The sequence below is a fragment of the Somniosus microcephalus genome, chromosome 18 (assembly GCF_052327205.1).
Source record: "Somniosus microcephalus isolate GS21.2 chromosome 18, FLI_Smic_1.0, whole genome shotgun sequence".
NCBI lineage: Eukaryota > Metazoa > Chordata > Chondrichthyes > Squaliformes > Somniosidae > Somniosus > Somniosus microcephalus.
In genome coordinates, this window is record NC_141004.1 from 17,092,230 (window position 1) to 17,115,001 (window position 22,772).

A 22,772-nucleotide genomic window follows, 5' to 3' on the forward strand; every position below is an offset into this window, starting at 1 on the left:
AAGCCAGGTCTGAGCCATATTACGACCTCCGCACTGACTGCGTGTCCCAGGCTGATGACTGGGTTTATGATTAAGCATTATGCTTAAGAAGCATTATTGAAGTTTATGCATCTGGGATAGTGGAGTGGACTTTTGCCACCTTCCCTCGGGCTGTGATTGCTCAGTAGGTACTTGTGATTCGAACCAAGGGTCACATTTTGCAACAACTCACCGGGCAAGCCTGGGAGGCAGTCTGAATTCTGATTAAATATTAATTTTTTTTTCTTATTTTTGGAAAGAAATTACATTTAAAGAAAATGATTTCCTTAACAGACACGCAGAGTAAGTAATGACAAAGGAGGGGTGCGATACGCAAGGGGTGTTGTGGGAGGCTGTGGTTCAGTAAATGACTATTGATTTGTGCTCGGAGTTAGATCGGCCGTCAGTGACCTGGCAATCTCCCAGTCGCGACTTGTAAGGAGGAATTCACCAACCTGAAAACAGAGGCAGTTACGACTGCTGTAAGCTCCCGGGTATGATGTCCACCTGCTCTATGTTTGGCTAAGTGTTTGGTGTGATTTATAGGCTGTTGGATTTAAAATCTTTCTTTCCTCGCCTCCTGTCCTGCAGTCACTGATTCTTACACGGGTGGGGGGAGGTGAGCTGCAGCCGGCACGGTTTAACAGGAATAAAAACAGAAAATGGTGGAGATACTCAACAGGTCAGGCAGCATCTGTGAAGAGAGAGAAACAGAGTCAACATTTCAGGTCGATGACCTTTCGTCAGAACTGGGAAAAAAAGCAGGAAATGGAACAGATTTTTAAGCAAGTTTTCCCCTCCTTTCCCAGCCCCTACACTTGCTTAAAAATCTGTTCCATTTCCTGCTTTTTTTCCAGTTCTGATGAAAGGTCATTGACCTGAAACGTTAACTCTGTTTTTCTCTCTTTACAGATGCTGCCTGGCCTGCTGAGTATCTCCAGCATTTTCTGTTTTTATTTCAGGTTTCCAGCATCTGCAGTAATTTCTTTTTTGTATTACGGTTCAACAGGGTTAAGGTCTGTTCCATGGGCGGCCCTTTCAGCACTTCACTCAAGTCCTGCTTGAGCCGAGACGCTGAAAGCTATTTGACTGTAGGGAGCGTCGCAACAGAGCCCAATCCTCCGACATCCGCAGAACAAGCCACTTTCCAACGTGGTCGCTGGACGTTGATTAGGACCTGGGACCATGGCTGATTCGTAGGAACACCAGCTCCAAACCCGCACACGCCCCCCCCCCCCTCCCCCCCCGCCAACCAGGTCACACATCACCCTGAATTGGACATATCACACCAAGTCCCGTTCATCCATCACCCCCTGTGCATGCTGACCTACATTGGCTCCTGGTCTGGCAACGCCTCAATTTTAAAATTCTCATCCTTGTTTTCAAACCCCTCCCTGGCCTTGCCCCTGCCTATCTCCGTGATCTCCTCCAGCCCCACAACCCTCTGAGATCTCAGTGCTGCTCCAATTCTGGCCTCCTCCGATTTTAATCGCTCCACCATTGGCGGCCGTGCCTTCAATTGCCCTGGCCCTAAGCTCCGGAATTCCATCCCTAAATCTCTCCGCCTCTCTACCTCTCTCGTCTCCTTTGGCAGGAATGTTTCCTACATTACAACAGTGACTACACTTCAAAAAAAGTACTTGATTGGCTGTAAAGAGCTTTGGGACGTCCTGAGGTCAGGAGAGGCGCTCTATAAATGCAAGTCTTTCTTTCTTTGCCTTCAGCCGCCTGGGCCCTAAGCTCTGGAATTCCCTCCCTAAACCTCACCGCCTCGCTCTCCTCCTTTAAGACGCTCCTTAAAACCTACCCCTTTGACCAAGTTTTTGGTCACCTGTACCTAATATCTCCTTCTGTGGCTCAGGGTCTAATTTTGTTTGATAACTCTCCTGTGAAACGCCTTGGGACGTTTTACTATGCTAAAGGTGCTATATAAATGCAAGTTGTAGTGTATCACCGTTCCTTCATCGTTGCTGGCTCAGTATCCTAGAATTTCCCATCTAACACCATCATAGGAAGGCCATCAGCACTAGGACTGCAACAGTTCAAACAGAAGTCCCACCACCACTTTAACTTTTCAGGGCAACCAGAGATGGACAATAAATGTCGGCCTTGCCAGCTTTGCCCACATCACAAGAACAATTTAAAGGAAAGGATCTGCAAACAGTAAGTACATGTGCAAGCAAAGGACATGTGCAAGGAAAATGATCTGTGCGCAGTAAGGGTACAGGCATGGCACGCACGTGTTTAGAATGATTGCACAGTCGTCGGTGGCAATGCCATCTCAAACCTCTAGCCTGTTGGAGTTCCCCTATTCTTCTTCTTCTTAGGCAGTCCCTCGGAACCGAGGATGACTTGCTTCCACACTAAAAATTAGTTCTCAGGTGACTGATGAGTCCAATGCGGGACCTACAGTCTCTGTCACAGGTGGGGCAGACGGTGGTTGAAGGGGTGGGTGGGTGGGGTACTTGGGTTGACATGCGCTCCTTGCGCTGCCTGCGCTTGGCCTCCGCTTGCTCCCGGCGAAGAGACTCGAGGTGTTCGGCGCCTTCCCGGATGCTTCTCCTCCACTTTGTGCGGTCTTGGGCCAGGGATTCCCAGGTGTCGGTGGGGATGTTACACTTTTTCAAGGAGGCTTTGAGGGTGTCCTTGAAGCATTTCCTCTGCCCACCTGGGGCTCTCTTGCCGTGTCGGAGCTCCGAGTAGAGCCTGAGGAAGAGAGTGTTTGAAGACCAGGACCTCAAATCCGGCACTAAACTCATGGTCTACGGAGCAGCAGTGATACCCCCCCTGCTGTATGCCTCAGTGACATGGACCATGTATAGCAGGCACCTCAAAGCACTGGAGAGGTACCACCAACGCTTCCTCCACAAGATCCTGCAAATCCATTGGCAGGATAGGCGCACCAACATCAGTGTTCTTGCTCAGGCCAACATCCCCAGCATCGAAGCTTTGACCACGCTCGATCGGCTCCGATGGACGGGTTATATCGTCCACATGCCCAATACGAGACTCCCAAAACAAGTTTCCCTATAGCTTAGTGGGTAATGCCTGCTAATCCCTCCAATCCAGTGAAGGACACAGCTTTAGTAAGGGCGCGCACACAATAAGATGGTAGATGCTGAGAGGCTGTTTCCCCCTGGCTGGGGAGTCTAGAGCTAAGGGGCATAGTCTCAGGATAAGGGGCCAGCCGTTTAGGACTGAGATAAGGAGAAATTTCTTCACTCAGAGGGTTTTGTGAATCTTTGGAATTCTCTACCCCAGGGGGCTGTGGAGGCTCAGTCGTTGAGTATATTGAAGACAGAGATCGATAGATTTTTGGATACTAAGGGAATCAAGGGATATGGGGATAGTGCGGCAAAGTGGAGCTGAGCTAGAAGATCAGCCATGATCTTATTGAATGGTGGAGCAGGCTTGAGGGGCTGTATATGGCCTACTCCTGCTCCTATTTCTTATGTCCTTATGTTCTTATGAGGAATCATGTGTGGTCAATATTTGGGTGGAAACTAGGGTTGCGAAGGGGTGGAAAGTTTCCGGTAAATTTCTGGAAATTTTCCACGGGAAGTTTAGCTTGGGAATTTTGCCCAAAAAAGCACATGCTAGCATAATATTGTTTTTTTTGTATTTCTTTCATTTTTTTCACAGGTCCTCTCTTAAAATTACTAACAGAGATGGAGTCTTAATTATTAAGGAATTTCTTAATCAATATATGTTTATCTTCTTGGCTTGTTTTAATAATTACAAGTTTTGTGTGTGACTGTGAACAAATGTGTCCTGATTGATTGGATGAGTGGATGAGTGATTAGCTCCCTCTATTGGTGATGTAGCATCGTGCATGCACAGGTCATGCTTCCATCACATGGAGCATCAGGAAAAATTTACTCACCCTGTTGCAATCGTGCTGATCGACTGCAGTTCGACACAGAGATGAATGACCTTTATTTCTCTGCATAGAACAATGCCACATTTATCGTCGGATGTGTGGAAGCATTTTACCCCAGGCATTAAAGATGGAAAGATTGTGTACATGTGCAAACACTGTACAAAGCCATATGTAAAGAATGCCACAAAGATGCAGCAGCATTTATCCAAATGCAACAACTTCACTCAAAGCTCACAGCAGTCAGCCCAGAGTTCCTCTGCTTCCATTCAAGAAGATGATGGTTCACATTCAGCATCAGGCTCCTTATCAGCAACTCCTGGCCCACTTGGAAGGTTCTTTGATACAATGGATAACCATAGCCAGAAGAATGCAGATGAGTGCCTTGCTCGAGCTGTATATGCAACAGGCTCACCCCTCATGCTCACAGCCAATGTGTACTGGAAGAGATTTTTCAATGTTATTCGCCCTGCATACTGTCCTCCCACCAGACATGCTTTGTCTACTTATTTGCTGGAGGCTGAGTATAACAGAGTCCAAGGAAAGCTCAAAGAAACGATAGCGATGGCAGACTGTGTTGCAGTTATCTCAGATGGGTGGTCAAATGTACGAGGGGAGGGCATCATAAACTACATCGTCTCCACTCCTCTCCCAGTGTTCTTCAAGAGCACAGACACAAAGGACAACAGACACACAGGCACATACATTGCTGATGAGCTGAAAGCAGTCATCAACGATCTTGGATCACAAAAGGTCTTTGCAGTAGTTACTGACAATGCTGCGAATATGAAGGCTGCTTGGGCTCAAGTGGAGGAGGCCTACCCTCATATTACGTCTATTGGGTGCGCAGCTCATGGGCTCAACCTGTTCCTCAAGGACATCATGGGTTTGAGAACCATGGAAACAATGTACAAGAGAGCCAAGCAAGTTGCTAAGTACGTCAGGGGAAAACAGGTAGTTGCAGCAACCTACAACTCCAAGCAAACGACAAAGAACAAGAACACCACACTGAAGCTGTCTGGGCAAACCTACAACTTATTGAGCCAGATACAGAAGTGTCCACCACACAGCTAGACAGTGACACAGAGGAGATGGACACGTCCGAGCCAGAGTCAGAGAATCAGGAGGAGCAATGAGTAGAAGATTCATGAGTAGAAGACTCAAAGGGACAAAATAAGGACAAATTACAGGTTAAATAAGCTGACGCTCTTTTTATTTTATTTTAGATGGGTCTTTTTTGTGGGGGTTCGATAAAGTTCAAAATTATAACCGAAGTAAAGTTTTGAAAGCCTGTTTTTATTGGCATGGAACAGTATGTCTATTTTGATGACAAAGATAATATAAGGGTCAGAGACAAAAACCATCAGGCCTAGAAATTGGGTTGGGGCGCCAAAGTGGCGCAAAAGTCGCCTGAGCGCAGGATTTAGCGCAGCGTTCGCGGCTTCAGCAATCGTCCAATATTCAGTTTCATTTCCCCTCGAGGGACACGGGGCGAGGCTCGAGGTGCTCCGCGTCCCTCTTAGGGCGCTGAAACTGAATATCGCAGCACAACGTGCCGCAGCGCCACACGCTGCGGCGCGGCACGCTGCGGTACTGCAGGCCTTCCTCCCACTGTTAAGGGGGAGGTGCCTGCAACAGCGCGAACCCCGATTGCGAGTGCCGGCAAACGAGCCCGGCACCAAGGAGAAGTGCCGGGCTCTCGGGAAACAGCCGGCAATGCCGCGGGGGGGCGGGGGGGTTAGGAGGCCGGGGACGGAGGTGCTGGCAGGCGGCCGCCCCGCACCTCCACCTTAACTTGCACCGCTGCCGGCACAGTAAGGCCCCGTGAACTGGGCGCGGGTAGCGAACGGCACAACTGCGGCGTTCGCTACCAAATATCGCGAACGGGGCGCTGCGCACACCGATGGCGTCATCGGTGGCGGCGCAGTGCAAAAGACTAACGCCACCATTATCGCCCCAACTCAATATCGCAGGAGGCGCAGCCAGTGGCGCTACAGCCACTGCCTGCCTCTTTAGGCGCTAACAAGTGGCGCTACTTACCCAATTTCTCCCCCTCAGTGTGCAAAAAAACTCAAAATTCCCATAAAATTCCCATGGAAAGCTTCCTCTTTTAAAAATTCCCAGAATTTTGCAACCCTAGTGGAAACCCTTTCTCTGGTGTGCTGTCTGCTCTCATTACAGCAAACTATACTATTACTAACCTCTCACTACAATAAACACTGCAGGCCACCAGGTCACAAGATGAACTGACCAAAATTCAAATCTTAGCAACCTTTTCTTCAGGTCTATGAAGCGAGGCTATGATCCCTAAGGCCTGTGTACTGGAATGCTGGGATTAGTTCAGTATTTGGGGTGTTTTGTCTCCTAATCTTTGGGGTCCAGTACTGTGGTCCTATTTACTATGGTGTTTTCCATGAACATTGCTACAGTACCATTCAGTGCCTGATGCTCAGGTTTAGGATCTGTTGATCATCTTCACAGCACGAAGGCAGTTAGTGGCACTATTGTTGTTTCGTATGACGGGCAAAGCTTGCAACGGGATGTCTTGTTTGGCTTTCCATTCGATGGCCTCCTGAGATGCCGAGGGGAGAAATGAGGTGCCTCCCGCAACAGATCTCAGTGGGCAGGTTGATGTGATGTGTTCCATGGTCTGGGACTCAGGGCCACAGTCGCACCTCAGGTCGTCCCTCATCTTCCACTTATGGAGCAGGTGGCCGCATCGTCCGTGCCCTGTGCGGATTCGGTCGAACGCCGTCCACCCTCTCCGAGAGAGGTCGAAGCCGGGGACCTCTGCTGTTGGGTCAGTGATATGGTGTTGGTTCTTTATGTTGCCGTGCGTCCCACGATTCCGTCCCTCTGGATAGTGGGTCGATACCAGCTGCAAGAATATTGGCTGCTTTTTCCCAGAAAGGCACTATGACGGGCATGGCTTGTCTATTATAGAAGTGACTGAATTTTTGGAAATGAGTCTGCATATTAAGGAGTTTCAAAAACACGGGAGTGGATCTTTCAAATAGATGTGATTTCCTTGCAGGAATCGGAGTGGGATTGATGGGATTCGGTGTGTTTTTCCTTCTGCTTGGTGTCCTCTTGTATTTTGACAGAGTGCTCCTGGGATTTGGAAACGTGAGTATTCTCCCTTATAACATGTATGAGGAGTTTGCAGGGTTGGTGGTTCATAGGAGAATCTCAAGAAAAGGCAGAATGGAATGACCTCAGAAAAGGAAGTGTGTGACAGTTTGGAATTCCAGGTTAAATAAGAAACCCTGTGTATATAAAAGATTAGATTAGTTCTCAGAGTTGCGATTTTCCTTTTGTTATTTTGGCTGCACTGAGTTAGATCAAAGGCATTCTACAGTAAATATATAACTGTGTTTGATCACTGTTAAATCATTTGTCCATTGTTTAATAAATTCATTTCATCTTTTAAACGCGGTCTCATAATGTTCTACCGCATTCAAAGACTGAAAAGGAGTTTCTTCTAGAGGCAACGTGCCTAATAACAATTATCAAATGGGATTTGGTTTGTTTGCGCGGGTGAATTATTGAAACCGTTCCCAGATTTCAAAGCAAAAATATTCGCTCTTGAAGGTTTGGGAGCTGGAACCCATCCATGAGCATGATCTAACACACGAGAGATAAAATAATGAAGGATAAAATGACCTGAAGATGTATTAGTGGTGGATTTACCCGCTCCGCCATTTTTTATGCCGATATCAACCACTGGGAATGGAATAAATGTTAGGATTCATCCCAATCTGATCCCCAGGCTATTGGGGATTCTACGGTGCCTGAGAGCACAGGCTACATGCGTTGATGGCATTCCCATTCTATAGCCCACTGGAGCCCTCTGGTAGCTCAGTGGGTAATGTCCGCTTCCCCCCACCACCAGCGTGAGATTGAGCCTCACGGACCACGAAGGTCCCCCCCCCCCCCCCCCCCCCAACCATGTATTGAGTTGGCTAATCTCAGCCAGGGCAGCTGTTGGAGTTTTCAAGGAACCCCAGAAAAAGATGTTCTTAAGTGAAGTGTGTGAGAGAGTGGATAGGAAGGCCCTATTTCCATTAGCAGAGAGGTCAAGAACCAGGGGACATAGATTTAAAGTAATTGGTAGAAGGATTAGAGTTGAGTTGAGGAGAAATTCTTTCACCCAGAGGGTGGTGGGGGTCTGGAACTCACTGCCTGAAAGGGTGGTAGAGGCAGAAACCCTCATCACATTTAAAAAGTACTTGGATATGCACTTGAGGTGCCGTAACCTGCAGGGCTACGGAGCAAGAACTAGAAAGTGGGATTAGGGCGAATAGCTCTTTTTCGGCCGGCACAGACATGATGGGCCGAATGGTCTCTTTTCTGTGCTGTAAATTTCTATGAAGTGAGAAAAGTTTTTTGTTGGTGTGAGGAGCCATCTGGAGGAGGGAGGAAAGACTCAGAATGAAAGTTGGCAGGGCGGTGGCACAGTGTGTGGGATCACCCAGGTGTGGAGCAGGCGGACATTGGCACGGCTGCCTAAACTGCTGAGTCGTTCATCTCGTGTGGGGCAGCCAGACACCCCTGAAAGGGAGGGGACAACAGAGTCAGCACCAGGGCTCGCTCCGCAACCTAGCAACTGACTCGGAGAAGCCTGGAGCAGGTCACCTGTCCAGTTGCCTCTCAGTCCCAGCAAGCAGTTGCGTGGCTCAGGCAAATCAAAAGGAGGGGAATATTGGAGGAGGGGAATATTGAAGGGGGGAGGGGGGAAATTGAAGGGGGGAGGGGGGAAATTGAAGGGGGGAGGGGGGAAATTGAAGGGGGGAGGGGGGAAATTGAAGGGGGGAGGGGAGAAATGGGAGGGGGGGAGGGGAGAAATGGGAGGGGGAAATTGAAGGGGGAGGGGAGAAATTAAAGGGGAGGGGGGAAATTGAAGGGGGGAGGGGGGGAATTGAAGGGGGGAGGGGAGAAATTGAAGGGGAGAGGGGGAAAATGGGAGGGGGGAAATTGAAGGGGGGAGAGGGGAAATTGAAGGGGAGAGGGGGGAAATTGAAGGGGGGAGGGGGGAAATTGAAGGGGAGAGGGGGGAAATTAAAGGGTGTTGTATCTTAAACAATAAAAATGCAAGCAGTTTTTCTCAGATTCCCACACTGTTCCATAAAGGTTTTCCCAGGACCTCAAACTGGAGGTCCCACACTCTTCCCTTCCCTTTACAATCAGACTATGGCATCACCTGATCATCACTTCCTGATTTATCTTTGGTGGTTTTTTCTCTCTCGCTCTTTTCAGCCTCGGAGGGGTCCTGCACTGGGGCCGGAACTTTCTCGGGGTTGCTCCCATTCCGTCAGAAGTGCGGCAGAAACTCCACTCACGTGTGTAAGCGGGGTTTCCATCTCGCTTCCAGCGGAGGTACGGCGGCGGAGCGGGACCAGCCCCGAGGAAATTCCTGGCCGTAGATGTCCTAGCAATAAAAGGATACAGGGTATCCCTTTTAGCCGTCCCCGTTCTGTGGGGAGGGCTTCACCCACTGAGGGCCTCCACCTCTCAGATGATTTTGTGACGTGGAATCTCTGCTGTGCCTGATTAGATTCACTTCATATAAACTTGGAGGGGGAGAAATTTGGTATCACCCCCGTTTGGGGCGCAATTATCGGCCGGGCGCAAAATTTAGCGCCTGGCACTAATTATCGCCTCCGACTGCAAACTTGGCTTCTATCACCCCTGGAGGTGATTTGAGCGCTAAATCAGGTGCTACACACCTCTCTTAAGGCGCTAACGCTGAGGAGCGAGGCGTTAACTCAGAGCACTGGCGAAGCTCATGTGATGTCAGTCAGCAATGGAACACAGACACACTGGCGCCAGCCAGTTCTTAAAGGGGAGGGTCGATCTTGCTCTCCATCCACTCCCTGCTCATTGCAGCCTTGAATCTTGGCCTGGAGAGACCTGTACATCAAATCTGCTGCAAAGAACAATGGAGAGGCCCAGGGAAAGAGCTCAGAGTGCAGCCCCCATAGTCTCTTCTAAATCGATGCAAGGAAGGTCAAATCAAAATGAACCTGCAAAGTGCAGCTCAGTACCCAAAACTCCTTCACACAGCGTTGAATCTCTCTAGAAGTCTCTCTCTCTCAGAATGCGTGGTGCAAAAATGTCGCCAACAAAAAAAGTCAGGAAGCGGTCGCCTTTAAATAGCGCTCCCCCAGTCCCTTCCTGACTGCAAAACGCCCCCCTCAACCTGTCGTTGCTAGCGGCAGGCGGTAAGGAAGGGGGCGCCACTCAATATCCAGTCCGGGGCGCTCCAGGGCTTTGCACGCTCGACTGACGTCATGATCTGCGGGCACAGGAGATCATGGCAGTAGTGTTTAGCGCCGCCGCAAAATGTCTGGTCAATTTCACGAGCGGCGCAAACATCGCCGCGCCCGGGCGCTAGTTGCTTTGCGCCCCATTAGCGCCTCCTTAAGGCGCTAACGGGAGGTGCAAAGCAACCGAATTTTCCCCCCGGAGATTATTAGAACACAGGGACCTGGAAACAATTCTTGAAACAAGGGTCGAGGGTTAGTCGAGCGCAAATCCTTTACAAATCTGTGCAAATTACCCTGATTGCCCCATTCTAAATGTGCACTAATTTCATCCCATTAGTTTTGCTGCAAAATCTATAAATCTTCAGGAAAGATTAGCTGTGAAATATGATCAGTGTTCCATAGAATCATACAGCACAGAAGGAGACCATTTGGCCCATCGTGCCTGTGCCGGCTCTTTGGTAGAGCTATCCAATTAGTCCCGCTCCACTGCTCTTTCCTCAGAGCCCTGCAAATTTTTCCCCTTCAAGTATATATCCAATTCCCTTTTGAAAGTTACCACTGAATTTGCCTCCACCGCCCTTTCAGGTAATGTATTCCAAATCACAGCAAGCCACTGTTTAAAAATATTCTCCTCATCTTCCCCTCTGGTTCCTTTGCCAATCATCTTAAATCTGTGTCCTTTGGTTCCTGACCCTCCTGCCAGTGGAAACAGTTTCTCCCGATCTACTCTATCAAAACCCCACGTAATTTTGAACATCTCTATTAAATCTCCCCTTAACCTTCTCTGCTCTAAGGAAAACAATACCAACTTCTCCAGTCTCTTCACATAACTGAAGTCCCTCATCCCTGGTGCCATCCTAGTAAATCTCTTAGAATCGTAGAATTATAGAATAGTACAGCACAGAAGGAGGCCATTCGGCCCATCGAGTCTGCGCCGGCTCTTTCGAAGAGCAATCCAGTTAGTCCCACACTCCGTTCTTGCCCCATGTCCCTGCAATTTTTTCTCCTTCAAGTATTTATCCAATTCCCTTTTGAAGGCTACTATTGAATCTGTATCCACCGCCCTATCAGGCAAATACTAACCACTCGTTGCGTAAAAAAGTTTTTCCTCGTGTCGCCTCTGGTTCTTTTGCCAATCACCTTAAACCTGTGCCCTCTGGTTATCGATCCTTCAGCCATTGGAAACAGTTTCTCTTTATTTACTCTATCTAAACCCTTCATGATTTTGAACACCTCTATCAAATCTCCTCTTAGCCTTCTCTGCTCCAAGGAGAACAACCCCAGCTTCTCCAGTCTATCCACGTAACTGTATTTCCTCATCCCTGGAATCATTCTGGTAAATCTCTTCTGCACCCTCTCCAAAGCCTTCATGTCCTTCCTAAAGTGCGGTGCCCAGAATTGGACACCATACTCCAGCTCTGAGTTTCATTTGCTTTTCTTCGCCCTCATCAGATCCTCTTTGTTTCCGGCCTTCCCTTCATCACGGGGCTACAGAACACGTTTCGATTCTTCTTCCAGCGGCAGAAGCTAAGAGGCTCGAGTTTCTTCCTGGGCGGGATTCTGCTGGTGCTGCTGAGGTGGCCTATAGTCGGCATGCTTTGTGAAAGCTACGGATTTTTTCAACTTTTCAAGTAAGGCTCATTTCTGTTAGAAATGCTTGGGTCGGGGGGGCGGGGGGGGCTTATTGATGGCCCAGAATTTGCTGCCGAAAATGACAGCGGGTTGAATGGCACTCGCCGTTATCAATGTGTAAATCGTCCAGCAACTTGCAGCGAGGAAGAGATATGCCTGTGATCTGCGATTCGCCACAAGTTGCTGGACAATTTGCGTCATTCCTCCATTAGCCTCGTGAAAACAGCGGCTCGCTCTCGACCTCCCTGTGAATTTCATGGATTTGCTGCATTTGCACATTAATTGCCCATTAAACGCACCGTAGAAAGTCAGGGCTGGTACTTAACAGCGTAAGTACCTTGTAAATGACAAGGTTTATGTTCCTGCAATGTCAATAAACCTCTCCAGCCCAGAAAGGGAACAATTTAAACTGTGGAGTTTCATTCCTACAGGTAGTAAATTGTTAGAGATTTAAAAAAAATTATTTTTTAAATATTTTCTTCTTTCTTTCTTTCTTTCTTTCTATCTTTCTTTCTTTCTTTCTTTCTATCTTTCTATCTTTCTTTCTTTCTTTCTTTCTTTCTTTCTCTTAATCAAATTCTTCTTTCCCTCTTTAGGTATCTAATTTGACTCTAATTCACAGTTAGCCTAACATCTGTCATTGGGAAAATGCTGGAGTCCTTCATGAAGGAAGCAGTAGCAGGGCATTTGGAAAATCATAATGCAGTCAAGCAGAGTCAGCATGGTTTTATGAAAGGGAAATCATGTTTAACAAATTTGCTGGAGTTCTTTGAGGATGTAACGAGCAGGGTGGACAAAGGTGAGCCAGTGGATGCGGTGTATTTGGATTTCCAGAAGGCATTCGATAAGCTGCCACATAAAAGGTTACTGCATAAGATAAGACCTCACGGAGTTGGGGGTAATATATTAGCATGGATAGAGAATTGGCTAACTAACAGAAAGCAGAGAGTCAGGATAAATGGGTCATTTTCCGGTTGGCAAACGATAACTAGTGGGGTGCCACAGGGATCGGTGCTGGGGCCTCAACTATTTACAATCTATATTAATGACTTGGATGAAGGGACCGAGTGTAATGTAGCCAAGTTTGCGGATGATACAAAGAAAGTAAGTTCTGCAGAGGACTCAAAGAATCTGCAAAGGGATATAGACAGGCTAAGTGAGTGGGCAAACATCTGGCAGATGGAGTATAATGTGGGAAAGTGCAAGGTTATCCACTTTGGCAGGAAAAATAAAAAAGCAAATTATTATTTAAATGGAGAGAGATTACAAAATGCTACAGCTCAGAAGGACCTGGGGGTCCTTGTGCATGAAACACAAAAAGTTAGCATGTAGGTACAGCAAGTAATCAAAAAGGCAAATGGAATGTTGGCCATTATTGCAAAGGGAATGGAGTATAAAAGCAGGGAAGTCCTGCTACAACTGTACAGAGTATAGGTGAGACCACACCTTGAGTACCGCGTACAGTTTTGGTCTCCTTATTTAAGGAAGGATATACTTGCATTGGAGGCAGTTCAGAGACGATTCACACGGTTGATTCCTGAGATGGGGGGGTTGACTTATGAAGAAAGGTTGAGCAGGTTGGGCCTATACTCATTGGAATTTAGAAGAATGAGAGGTGATCTTATTGAAATATATAAGACACTGATGGAGCTCGACAAGGTAGATGCAGAGAGGATGTTTCCCCTCATGGGGAAATCTAGAACTTGGGGGCATAGTTTCAGAATAAAGGGCCGCCCTTTTAGAACTGAGATGAGGAGGAATTTCTTCTCTCAGAGGGTCGTAAATCTGTGGCATTCTCTGACGCAGAGTGCCGTGGAGGCGGAGTCATTAAATACATTTAAGGTGGAGATAGACAGATTTTTGCAAGATAAGGGAGTGAAGAGATGATTCACCAGACTGATACCTGGGATGGCAGGAATGACGTATGAGGAGAGATTGGGTCAATTGGGCTTGTACTCGCTGGAGTTTAGAAGAATGAGAGGGGATCTCATTGAAACTTATAAAATTCTAACAGGACTAGACAGACTAGATGCAGGAAGGATGTTCCCGATGGCGGGGGAGTCCAGAACCAGGGGTCACAGTCTAAGGATAAGGGGTAAGCCATTTAGGACAGAGATGAGGAGTAATTTCTTCACCCAGAGAGTGGTGAACCTGTGGAATTCTCTACCACAGAAGACAGTTGAGGCCAATTCATTAGATATATGCAAGAAGGAGTTAGATATATTTCTTAAGGCTAAAGGGATCAAGGGATATGGGGAGAAAGCAGGGACAGGGTACTGAATTTGGATGGTCAGCCATGATCTCATTAAATGGCGGAACAGGCTCGAGGGGCCGAATGGCCTACTCCTGCTCCTATCTTCTATGTTTCTATGTTATGGGGAGCGGGCAGGGAATTGGCTTTGAGCCCTAGATCAGCCATGGCGGAGCAGGCTCGAGGGGCCAAGTGGCCTATTCCTGCTCCTATTTCTTACGTTCTTATGTTCTTACTTTCCTTCTCTGTTGTTCCTCTGTTTCTCTATCCTTAAATCTCATTGGTTATGGAGATAGACGGTGGGCACCCCGTCGTTCACTGAGGTCCCAGACGCCCTGCTGCTCTCACCCCCTCCGTTATTGGCTCACACTTCCAGCAACTTACAGGGCAAAAAACATTTTGAGCTGAAGAGTAAGAGGAAAAAGTCTAACTAACGTGGCGCGCCACGAGATGCCCCGTGCCAGTCAGTCTTATCTGGATAGATATTTGAGGGAGTGGGCGATTTATTAACTTTTGGGACCATCTGAACGCCAACTGCCTCAGTCTGGATCAGAATATTCGCAGAGAGGCTGGAGCCTGGTCATTAAATGTGCGCATGTTGATCCAACATATCACATGCCTGCGTATAATTAGACATGCTTGGTAATGTAGTGGTTATGTTGTGGGTCTAGTAATCCAGTAAAATGGTGGGTTTAAATCCCACATATGGCAGTTTGAGAATTTCAATTCAGTTAAAAAGAAATCTAATAAAGCAAAAGCTGGTATCAGTAAAAGTGACCGTGAAGCTGTTGGGTTCTCTAAAAACCCACCTGGTATCATTAATGTCCTTTCGGAAAGGAAGCCTGTCATCCTTACCCGGTCTGGGCCTACATGTGACTCCAGTCCCACGCTACTTTTAGCGCCCCCAAAAAATTAGCACCTCCGCAGCCGTAATTGAGTGGTAGCGCCCCAAGAGGGAAGCGGGACACTACTGGAATCGCCCCGAATCCATCCTGGGGCGCTGTGAGGGAATATCACGGTGCCACATGCTGTCGCGCCGCGGAATTGCAGGCCTTCCTCCACTTCTTAAAGGGGAGGGGCCTTGCGCAGCGCGACCCGGTGCCCAGCTGGGCCACTGGGATCGGAGTGCCGGCAAAAGAGACCAGCATGCAATATAAGTGCTGGGCCCATGGAGCGCAGCCGGCACTCCGTGGGGGAGTGGGGGGCGGGGGGTGCTCAGGAGGCCAGGGACAGCAGCGGAGGCAGGTGCTGGCAACAAAAATGGCCACCCGGCACCTCGCCTTTAAATAGTGCCGCCCCGGCCGCAGGTACGCCCCCCTGACCCTGTCGGACATAGCGTCTGGCGGTAAGTCGTGGGGCCCAACCGAAGATTGCAACCGGGGCGCGAGCAGGGCGCTGAATTTCGCGGGAGGTGTTGGCGGCGCCGCGCCTGGGCGCTAGTTGCTAACGGGAGGCGCAAAACAACCGAATTTTTCCCCCATAGAAAACACAAAATGTCTCCTAAATATTCAATTTAATTAAACCTTCCCCCCAATGTGCAACTCTTTTCCCAGGAGCACTCTCCCACTTGTATCGGAATTTCTCTCCAAGATTCCAGTCCTGGGATTAATCTTTACGTTACCCGGACTCAGCACGGTAAGACACTCCTCAGCTCTTCCCTCTCATTTTGTATTTGTTTTCCAAGTGGCAGCCAATGGCTCAGTTGCTAAGTGGCAGCCAATGGCTCAGTTGCTAAGTGGCAGCTGTGGCTCAGTGGTCCACTCTCTAGGTGGGAGGGGCTAGGAGTGAACAGGTGTTACTGATTGCAGCAGGGAGTTGGAGTGAGTTTGTAAAAAGTTGGTGGTGGGTTTTCGGGATTTTGTTTTCAGGTTTTAGGGCCTTTTTGGCCCATAAAAAACAGCCAGATGGCTGCTGAGGGGTCGGGACAGTGTTCCCAAGATTAATTTAATTAGGGAAGAAACTGTGGTTGGAAGGGAAAGAAAAAGGGCCCAAAGATTTGGACCGGGACCCCAGGAGGTTTGGAAAAGAAAGCACGGTGGTGGTTCGGTGCGAGGATAAGGAGATACGAGCTTGGGATATTATCCAAGCGGTACATGAGGACTGTGGCGAGGGAAGCTGCTTTGCCTGCCGACCAAAGCCGAATGTTGGGTTCGAGGTGACGATCAGTGGCCAAGAGGAGGTGGAAAGACTTTTACTTAATATCTATGCACCGAACGACCATTGCAAACGTCGCGAGTTTTTTCGGGGGTTATTCACTGAAGCAGCAGAGGTGGAAAATCCTTGTATAGTGGGGGATTTTAATGTATTTTTATCTCGGATGGACATTTCAGCCCAGATGACCTTTAAGGATGATAACTCCAGAGGGATGATTGTAAAAATGATGGCAAATTTAAATTTGAGAGACTTATGGAGGGACCGGAACCCCATAAAAAGGGAGTTCTCCAGATCAGGTTGGGTGGGTGATGTTTTAAAACAGAGCCGAATAGATTTTGTGTTAATGCGGGAAGGGTTAAGTTCTGAGGTGATGGAGGTTTATTATAAAAAGTATTTTTTAGTGACCACTCGGCTTTGGTTCTTAGAATTAGGAACAGCAGAGTTAAGATCGGTTCAGGGGTGTGGATTTTAAACAATCAATACCTGAAAGAAATTGCTTATAAAGAAGGGATTATAAATATAATAAAGAATGCTCGGAAGGAACCTTTGTCCTTGAAAGAAAGAAGAGTTTGGTGGGACAATTTCAAATATGAGGTAAAAGTATTTTCGGTACCTTATGGGAAAAAGAGGGCAGCAGCTAACCGGCGTCGAGAAGAGAATATAAACAAAAGGTTTACGGATGTCTGTAAAGCAGTTGATGGAGGGGATAAGGGAGCGGAGACTACGTTCCAGGTGCTAAAGGAAGAGTGGGAATTATTGCAAGCTGAAAAATGCAAGGGGGCCATTCTCCGTGCGAAGGCTAGAGATGCATTGGAGGGCGAAAGATGCACTCGATATTTTCTAGAGCAAGAGAAGCTGCGACAGAGATTATCATTAATTGAAGAGTTGAAGGTTGGGGAGAAGATCATTCATGAAAGTGGGGAGATTTTAGAGGCGGCTAGCAGCTTTTATCAAGAGTTATATACAAAAGAAGACGTTTCCAATTTGGCGATGGAGAAGGTTAGTGCTTTTATTGAAGAGGGTTTAAAGGAGGATGAGAGAAGCATGTGTGACAAAGAAGTAGGATTAGCGGAAATAAAAGTAGCAATAAGTGGAATGAAGGGGGGGAAAAGCCCAGGGTCCGATGGACTAAGTGCAGAATTTTATAAATAATTTTTCGAGATTTTAAGTCCATTGATCTTAGAAGTTTTTAAGGAAATTAAAATTGAGGGAAGCCTGGCCCCATCTATGAGGAGAGGTATCATAAGCTTAGCTTATATAAAAATAAAGGGATAGACAGGATCTGAAGAATTGGAGGCCCATGACATTATTAAATGTGGATTATAAGATCTTGGCGAGGGTTATGGCAAATCGTTTGAAGGAGGTGTTGCCGCAAATAGTTTTGCCCTCTCAGTCCTATGGAGTCATAGGCTGGGACATTGCAGACTCTGGTCTCAATCCGAGATGCGATAGAGCTCATGGAAGAGAGTGGGAGGGAGGCTTATGTATTAAAGATAGATCAAGAGAAAGCCTTTGATAGGGTCTCTCATGAGTTTTTATTGAAGGTTTCAAGAAAAATTTCATTCAGTGGATAAGGATTTTTTATTCAAACATATTTAGCTGTGTTAAATGTAATGGTTTTTTATCCAAGTATTTTCCGATACAGAGATCAGTGAGGCAGGGTTGTCCCCTGTCCCCATTGTTGTACACATTGGAAGCAGAACCATTAGGTTACATGATGCGAAAGAAACAAGGTGTAGTTGGGATTGTGGTCCCCAGTTCTGGGCTGGTGTCGGTGATACACCAATATGCAGATGACACAACCTTAACATTGAGAAATGGGGAGTCAGTGAGGAAAGCTATGGATGTAGTGGAGGAATATTGTAGAGCTTCAGGAGCCAGAGTGAATTATAGTAAGTCCCAATGCCTGGTTGCAGGAAGGGGTAGGGGGGAATGGTTGGGGGAAAGTCCCTTTAAGGTGGTGGAGGTTTTGGAAGTTCTACGGGTGCATATGGGGTGCAAGAAAGACAGGGATGACGTGGATCGATTAAATTGGGAACCGAAGGTTATGAAAATTAAAAAGATTTTGGGAAGATGGGAAAGAAGGTGGTTGAAAGTGCAAGGAAGAGCGACAGTGGTGTCTGCTCTCCTGCTATCTAAGCTATGGTACTTACTGACGGTGGAGGATATTCCTGAGTGGGCGGAAAAGTCCATCCGAGAGGCTTGTGTGCAGTTTTTATGGGAAGGGAAACCAGCCTTGGTGGCTTACAATACCATCATTGGAAGGAGAAATCGGGGAGGACTCAATTTCCCAGATATTGATTTGAAGATAAAATCCTTTAGAATCAAATGGGTGAAGAGATTTCTTCAGAAGTCAAATACAAGTTTTTGGAAGAGTTTTGAGCATTTTTTAAAACGAAGTGGGATAGGAGCGCAGGGGATATTGTATATGGAATACAATATTGGCCCAGAAATTCAGGTCGGGGGCTTCCCGCGGGTGTAAGCCCCCGACCTGCACTTACCTTGCGTGCCGGCAGTTGAGCTGTAGGGCCCCATGGAATTCCGCTCCGGGGCCTGGCCCAGCTGCCGGCGCGCTGTGCTTGCGTGTCCCAGGGGCGTAGTTAGTGCGATGTGTCCCCTGGGATCACGTGAGCCATGGGCAGCCAATCGGAGGAGGGAAAAGCCCATTCATAAGATTGACGGGAAGACCTGTCAAAACTTATAAATACTACGGGCCCCAAAATAGCAGTAAACCTTCAAATAATTTTTTTTTTAAATCACACTTTTTAAATAAACTATAAATTACATTAAATAACTATTTTAAACAATAATTTAAATTTTTGAAAAAAATAATTTTATATTCTAACGGGGCTAAAAATAAACTTATCTTGCTTTAAAGTATTTAAAAATAATAAAACTGTGGAAAAAATGTTTTAATTTTAATTAATTGACCACTTACCTTGCAAAAAGCAGGCCTTACACCTGCTTTTTAAATGTGTAAATCCTGCAGGCTTAACCTCGCGTGAAAACCTGTTAAAAAAAAAACTAAGTTCAAAGCGTACGCGCAGCCTCCCCTGCGCGCGCGTTTGACCTCTGAACCCCTTCGTTCAGAGGATCGGAAGTGCCGGTTTCCCGCGCATGCGCAGTGCATGCAGAAAATCGGCACTTCCATTCGGCTTACGGGTGAGTACCCAGCGCGTACTCACCCGTGGAGACCCGAATTTCTGGGCCATAATATGCTTTTGAAATCGATCAAACTTCTCCCTAGGTTTTATAAGGGGGTTGTAGAGACTTGGGCCCAATTTTTAAAAAGTGTGCAGTTTATGCCCAAGGGGGCTGAGGAATTTTTAGAACAGCCCTTATTTTTGAACAGGTGGGTCAACATTGAAGGAGAGCTTTTATTTAATTAAGCTTTTATAAAAGCTGGGATTATATCTGTGAAAGATGTATTATACGAGGTAATTCCAGGTTGGTTGCCGGAAGCGGTAGTGAGGGACATGGTGTGGGAGGAGGATCTGGAGGTAGAGGAAAAAGCAATAGGGATCATGTATGAGAAGATTGTGAGGGCAATGCCGCAGGATTGGATGGAAGAAATAAATCCGGAAATCTCCAATGGAAGTAAAATGCATCCTGCTTTTCCAAGTTTTGTACTGGAGAAAGGGGGAGAATTGGTCCAATTTGACAACTGTAATACTCGAGATTTCTGAGGTATTTAGAGAATGGAGATTCAAGACACCTGCTGGTCAGGAGTTTTGGCAGTCCAAAGATGTGCAGGTTAGGATGATTGGCTATGATAAATTGACCCTTAGTGTTAGGGGGATTAAATACGTGGGGTTAGGGTGGGATATGTGTTGGTGTAGGGGTTACGGGGATCGGGTGGGATATGTGTCGGTGCAGGCTCGATGGGCCGAAATGGCCTCTATCTGCACTGTGGGGTTTCTGTGATTTCTGTGATATACCCACAGCTGGACTTCAACAGGATTTGGAAGGGAGTGTGGGTGAATTTTAAATGTCCAGAATGGATTGAACTGGATTTCAAATTGGCTCATAACCGGATTTTTACCATGACGGTCTTGTGCAAGATTGGACGAGTGGAGGCGGCAACTTGCCCAGTGTGTGGGACACGGGATGAGACTCTGTCCCATTTACTGGTGTTACGTCCGCAGTTAAATGACTTTAAGTACTATGTTCGACAGTTGTGTGAAGCTTTTTTGCTGGGTGGGGACCGAAGAGCGAGGATGGGAATCCCGTGGGACTCAATTTTGAGCTGGGGATTGCAGGAGAGTCTGCCCGAGTCCAGCGGAGCGGCAATTAATTTAATGTTCAGTTTGGCTAGATTCGTGATTGTGCAAAGAAGGAATGCTTTGTTTTTTAAGGGGAGGAGAATCAATCTAAAAGAGTATTTTAAATATAAGCTAAAAGATCATTATAAGGCTCTGTGGATGTTTTATTCAGAAAGGAATTTAAGTATAGTATTTTACAACCAATTTTTAAAGTACAATCGATTAATGTATGTTACAGGAGACAAATTAAACTTCAGGTTTTGATGTTAAAATGTGGTGGCGGAATGGCTGTGCAGAGCGGCGGAATTGATTTCTATCATACAATGAAATGATCACGATGTTGTAAATGTTCTTAATGTTTAATAAAGTATATTAATGGGCCAGAAATTCGTGAACGGGGCTTGCCGCGCGTGCAAGGTCCCGATTTGCACTTACCCGACGCGCCTGCCGATCACCTCCAGGGACGCCTGGAATTCCATTTTGAATCTGAAGAATCCCAGGCAGCGTTTGACGTCACGCCGCCCAGGAGTGCAGCCAGCGCGAAGCCTGGAGCGCGCTGTGCAACTGAGACACGCCCCTTGAGGTCTCAGTTTAACAGGACACGCCCCCAATGTTTCTGCCAAGCTGCTAAGCATTTTTACATGCAAAGCAGCAGTTTAAATAGGTTTTTGGAAGTTTTTTGAAGCTTTTGGTAACTTTTATAAACTTTTAAAAACGTTTACATTATTTTGAAGAATCTGAAGTAGTTTTAAACAGAATTAAAGCAATTTAAAGACTTTTAAAAGCCCTAAAAGATTTTTTTTAATTCCATTTATTTATTTAGCAATGTCGTCGTCATACGTGTCTTCACACTGTTCCCTTTGGGGAACTGTATGAAGTGCTGGAAGGATTTATGGCCATGATTAACGCTCATTCCGTGACTGTAACCATCTTTGAACCAGCCATTAGGGCGGTTAGTCCTATGGCGGGAGGGTTTTACGGGCTCCCACAAGCTATACAAGGAGGGGGGCCACCCACACCCGCGGACGCAAATATCCCACTGGATGTCAACCCAGAATTTAGAGCCGGAGCTCCGACTCCACTTGCCGGGACTGTCTGGAGCGGGGTTCGAAACCCTACCCTGATCTGGCCCAGCGGCGGGGATCCTACCACTATGCCAAAGGCCCAATCCGATTAGCAACGTGAAATGGCTGGAATGAGCACAATTTACGGCATTAAAAGAACTCACAATTGAACTGATGATGACCTCAGCAATCTCCTCAAGGAGGTGGAGGCGCAGCGCCTGCTCATCATTGGTAATGAGAAGTCAAAGGCGCCGCAAAAAGGGCAGATGATAGCTTGGTCTTTCAAATGGCAGCATAGGGCTCCAGTCACGGGGAGGGAAAAGGCGCAGGAAACGTATGGGTGTCACCTTTTGTGCGGAGTGGGCCTTTTGCGTAGCAGTAAGCATCCCCGCCGCTGGGCCAGAAGGAGTAGGGTTTCGAACCCCACTCCAGACAGTCCCGGCAAGTGGAGTCGGAGCTCCAACTATAAATTCTGGGTGGACATCCAGCGGGATACTTGCGTCCGTGGGTGTGGGTGGCCCCCCCCCCTCAGATGGGTTGTGGGAGCCCGTAAAACCCTCACGCCATAGGACTAACCACCCTAATGGCTGGTTCAAAGATGGTTACGGTCACGGAATGAGCGTTAATCACGGCCATAAATCCTTCCACCACTTCATACAGTTCCCGAAAGGGAACAGTGTGAGGATACGTACGACGATGACCTCTTGCGCAATGCACCTCCTTGGACCCTCAGTCGCAGATGCGAGGGGGCAAATCGTGCAATTGTTAAATTTTTCATTTTATTGACATGTAAAATGTTGGCCCAGTAATTCCCTTCCAAATGCGCGAGTACGGTCGGGGTACTTACGCGTCTGGCCGGAGGAAATGCCGGTTTTCAGCATGCACAGTGCATGTGGGGAAAACCGGTATTTCCTGTCCTCTGAACGAAGGGGTTCAGAGGCAGAACGCGTGCGACTGCACAGGCAGCGCGTGCGCAGTAAAATTCGCCGCTTTCATTCATGCTTTCAGTGAGGTCAAGTCCTTACAACTTACACATGAAAAAAGCATGGGTACAGTTGCTCCAGAGGCTGCGGAGGAAGATATTTCTTATCGTGGAGCTTCTGAAAGTATGTATGTCTGTATATATTCCTTTGCGTGTTATGTATATATTCCTTTACTTATGTGTATGAATGTATTATTTAATTATGACTTTCAGAGAAAGTAACTTATTGGAAAATCATAATTAAAAACATACATTCATACACATAA

General features: G+C 47.2%; 1 protein-coding gene across 2 annotated transcripts in view; it reads left to right on the forward strand.

Annotated features, from left to right (window-relative positions):
- Positions 1–193: 193 nt before the first annotated feature.
- golt1a (golgi transport 1A) overlaps positions 194–22,772 on the forward strand; it is a 44,264-nt gene continuing 21,685 nt past the window's right edge. For both annotated transcript variants that reach the window (XM_086011111.1, XM_086011112.1), the window contains exons 1-4: positions 194–321; positions 6,930–7,021; positions 11,614–11,792; positions 15,598–15,679. In XM_086011111.1, coding sequence (XP_085867237.1) covers positions 297–321; positions 6,930–7,021; positions 11,614–11,792; positions 15,598–15,679 — 378 coding nt within the window. In that variant the 5' untranslated portion in view covers positions 194–296. The remainder of the gene's footprint in view (positions 322–6,929; positions 7,022–11,613; positions 11,793–15,597; positions 15,680–22,772) is intronic.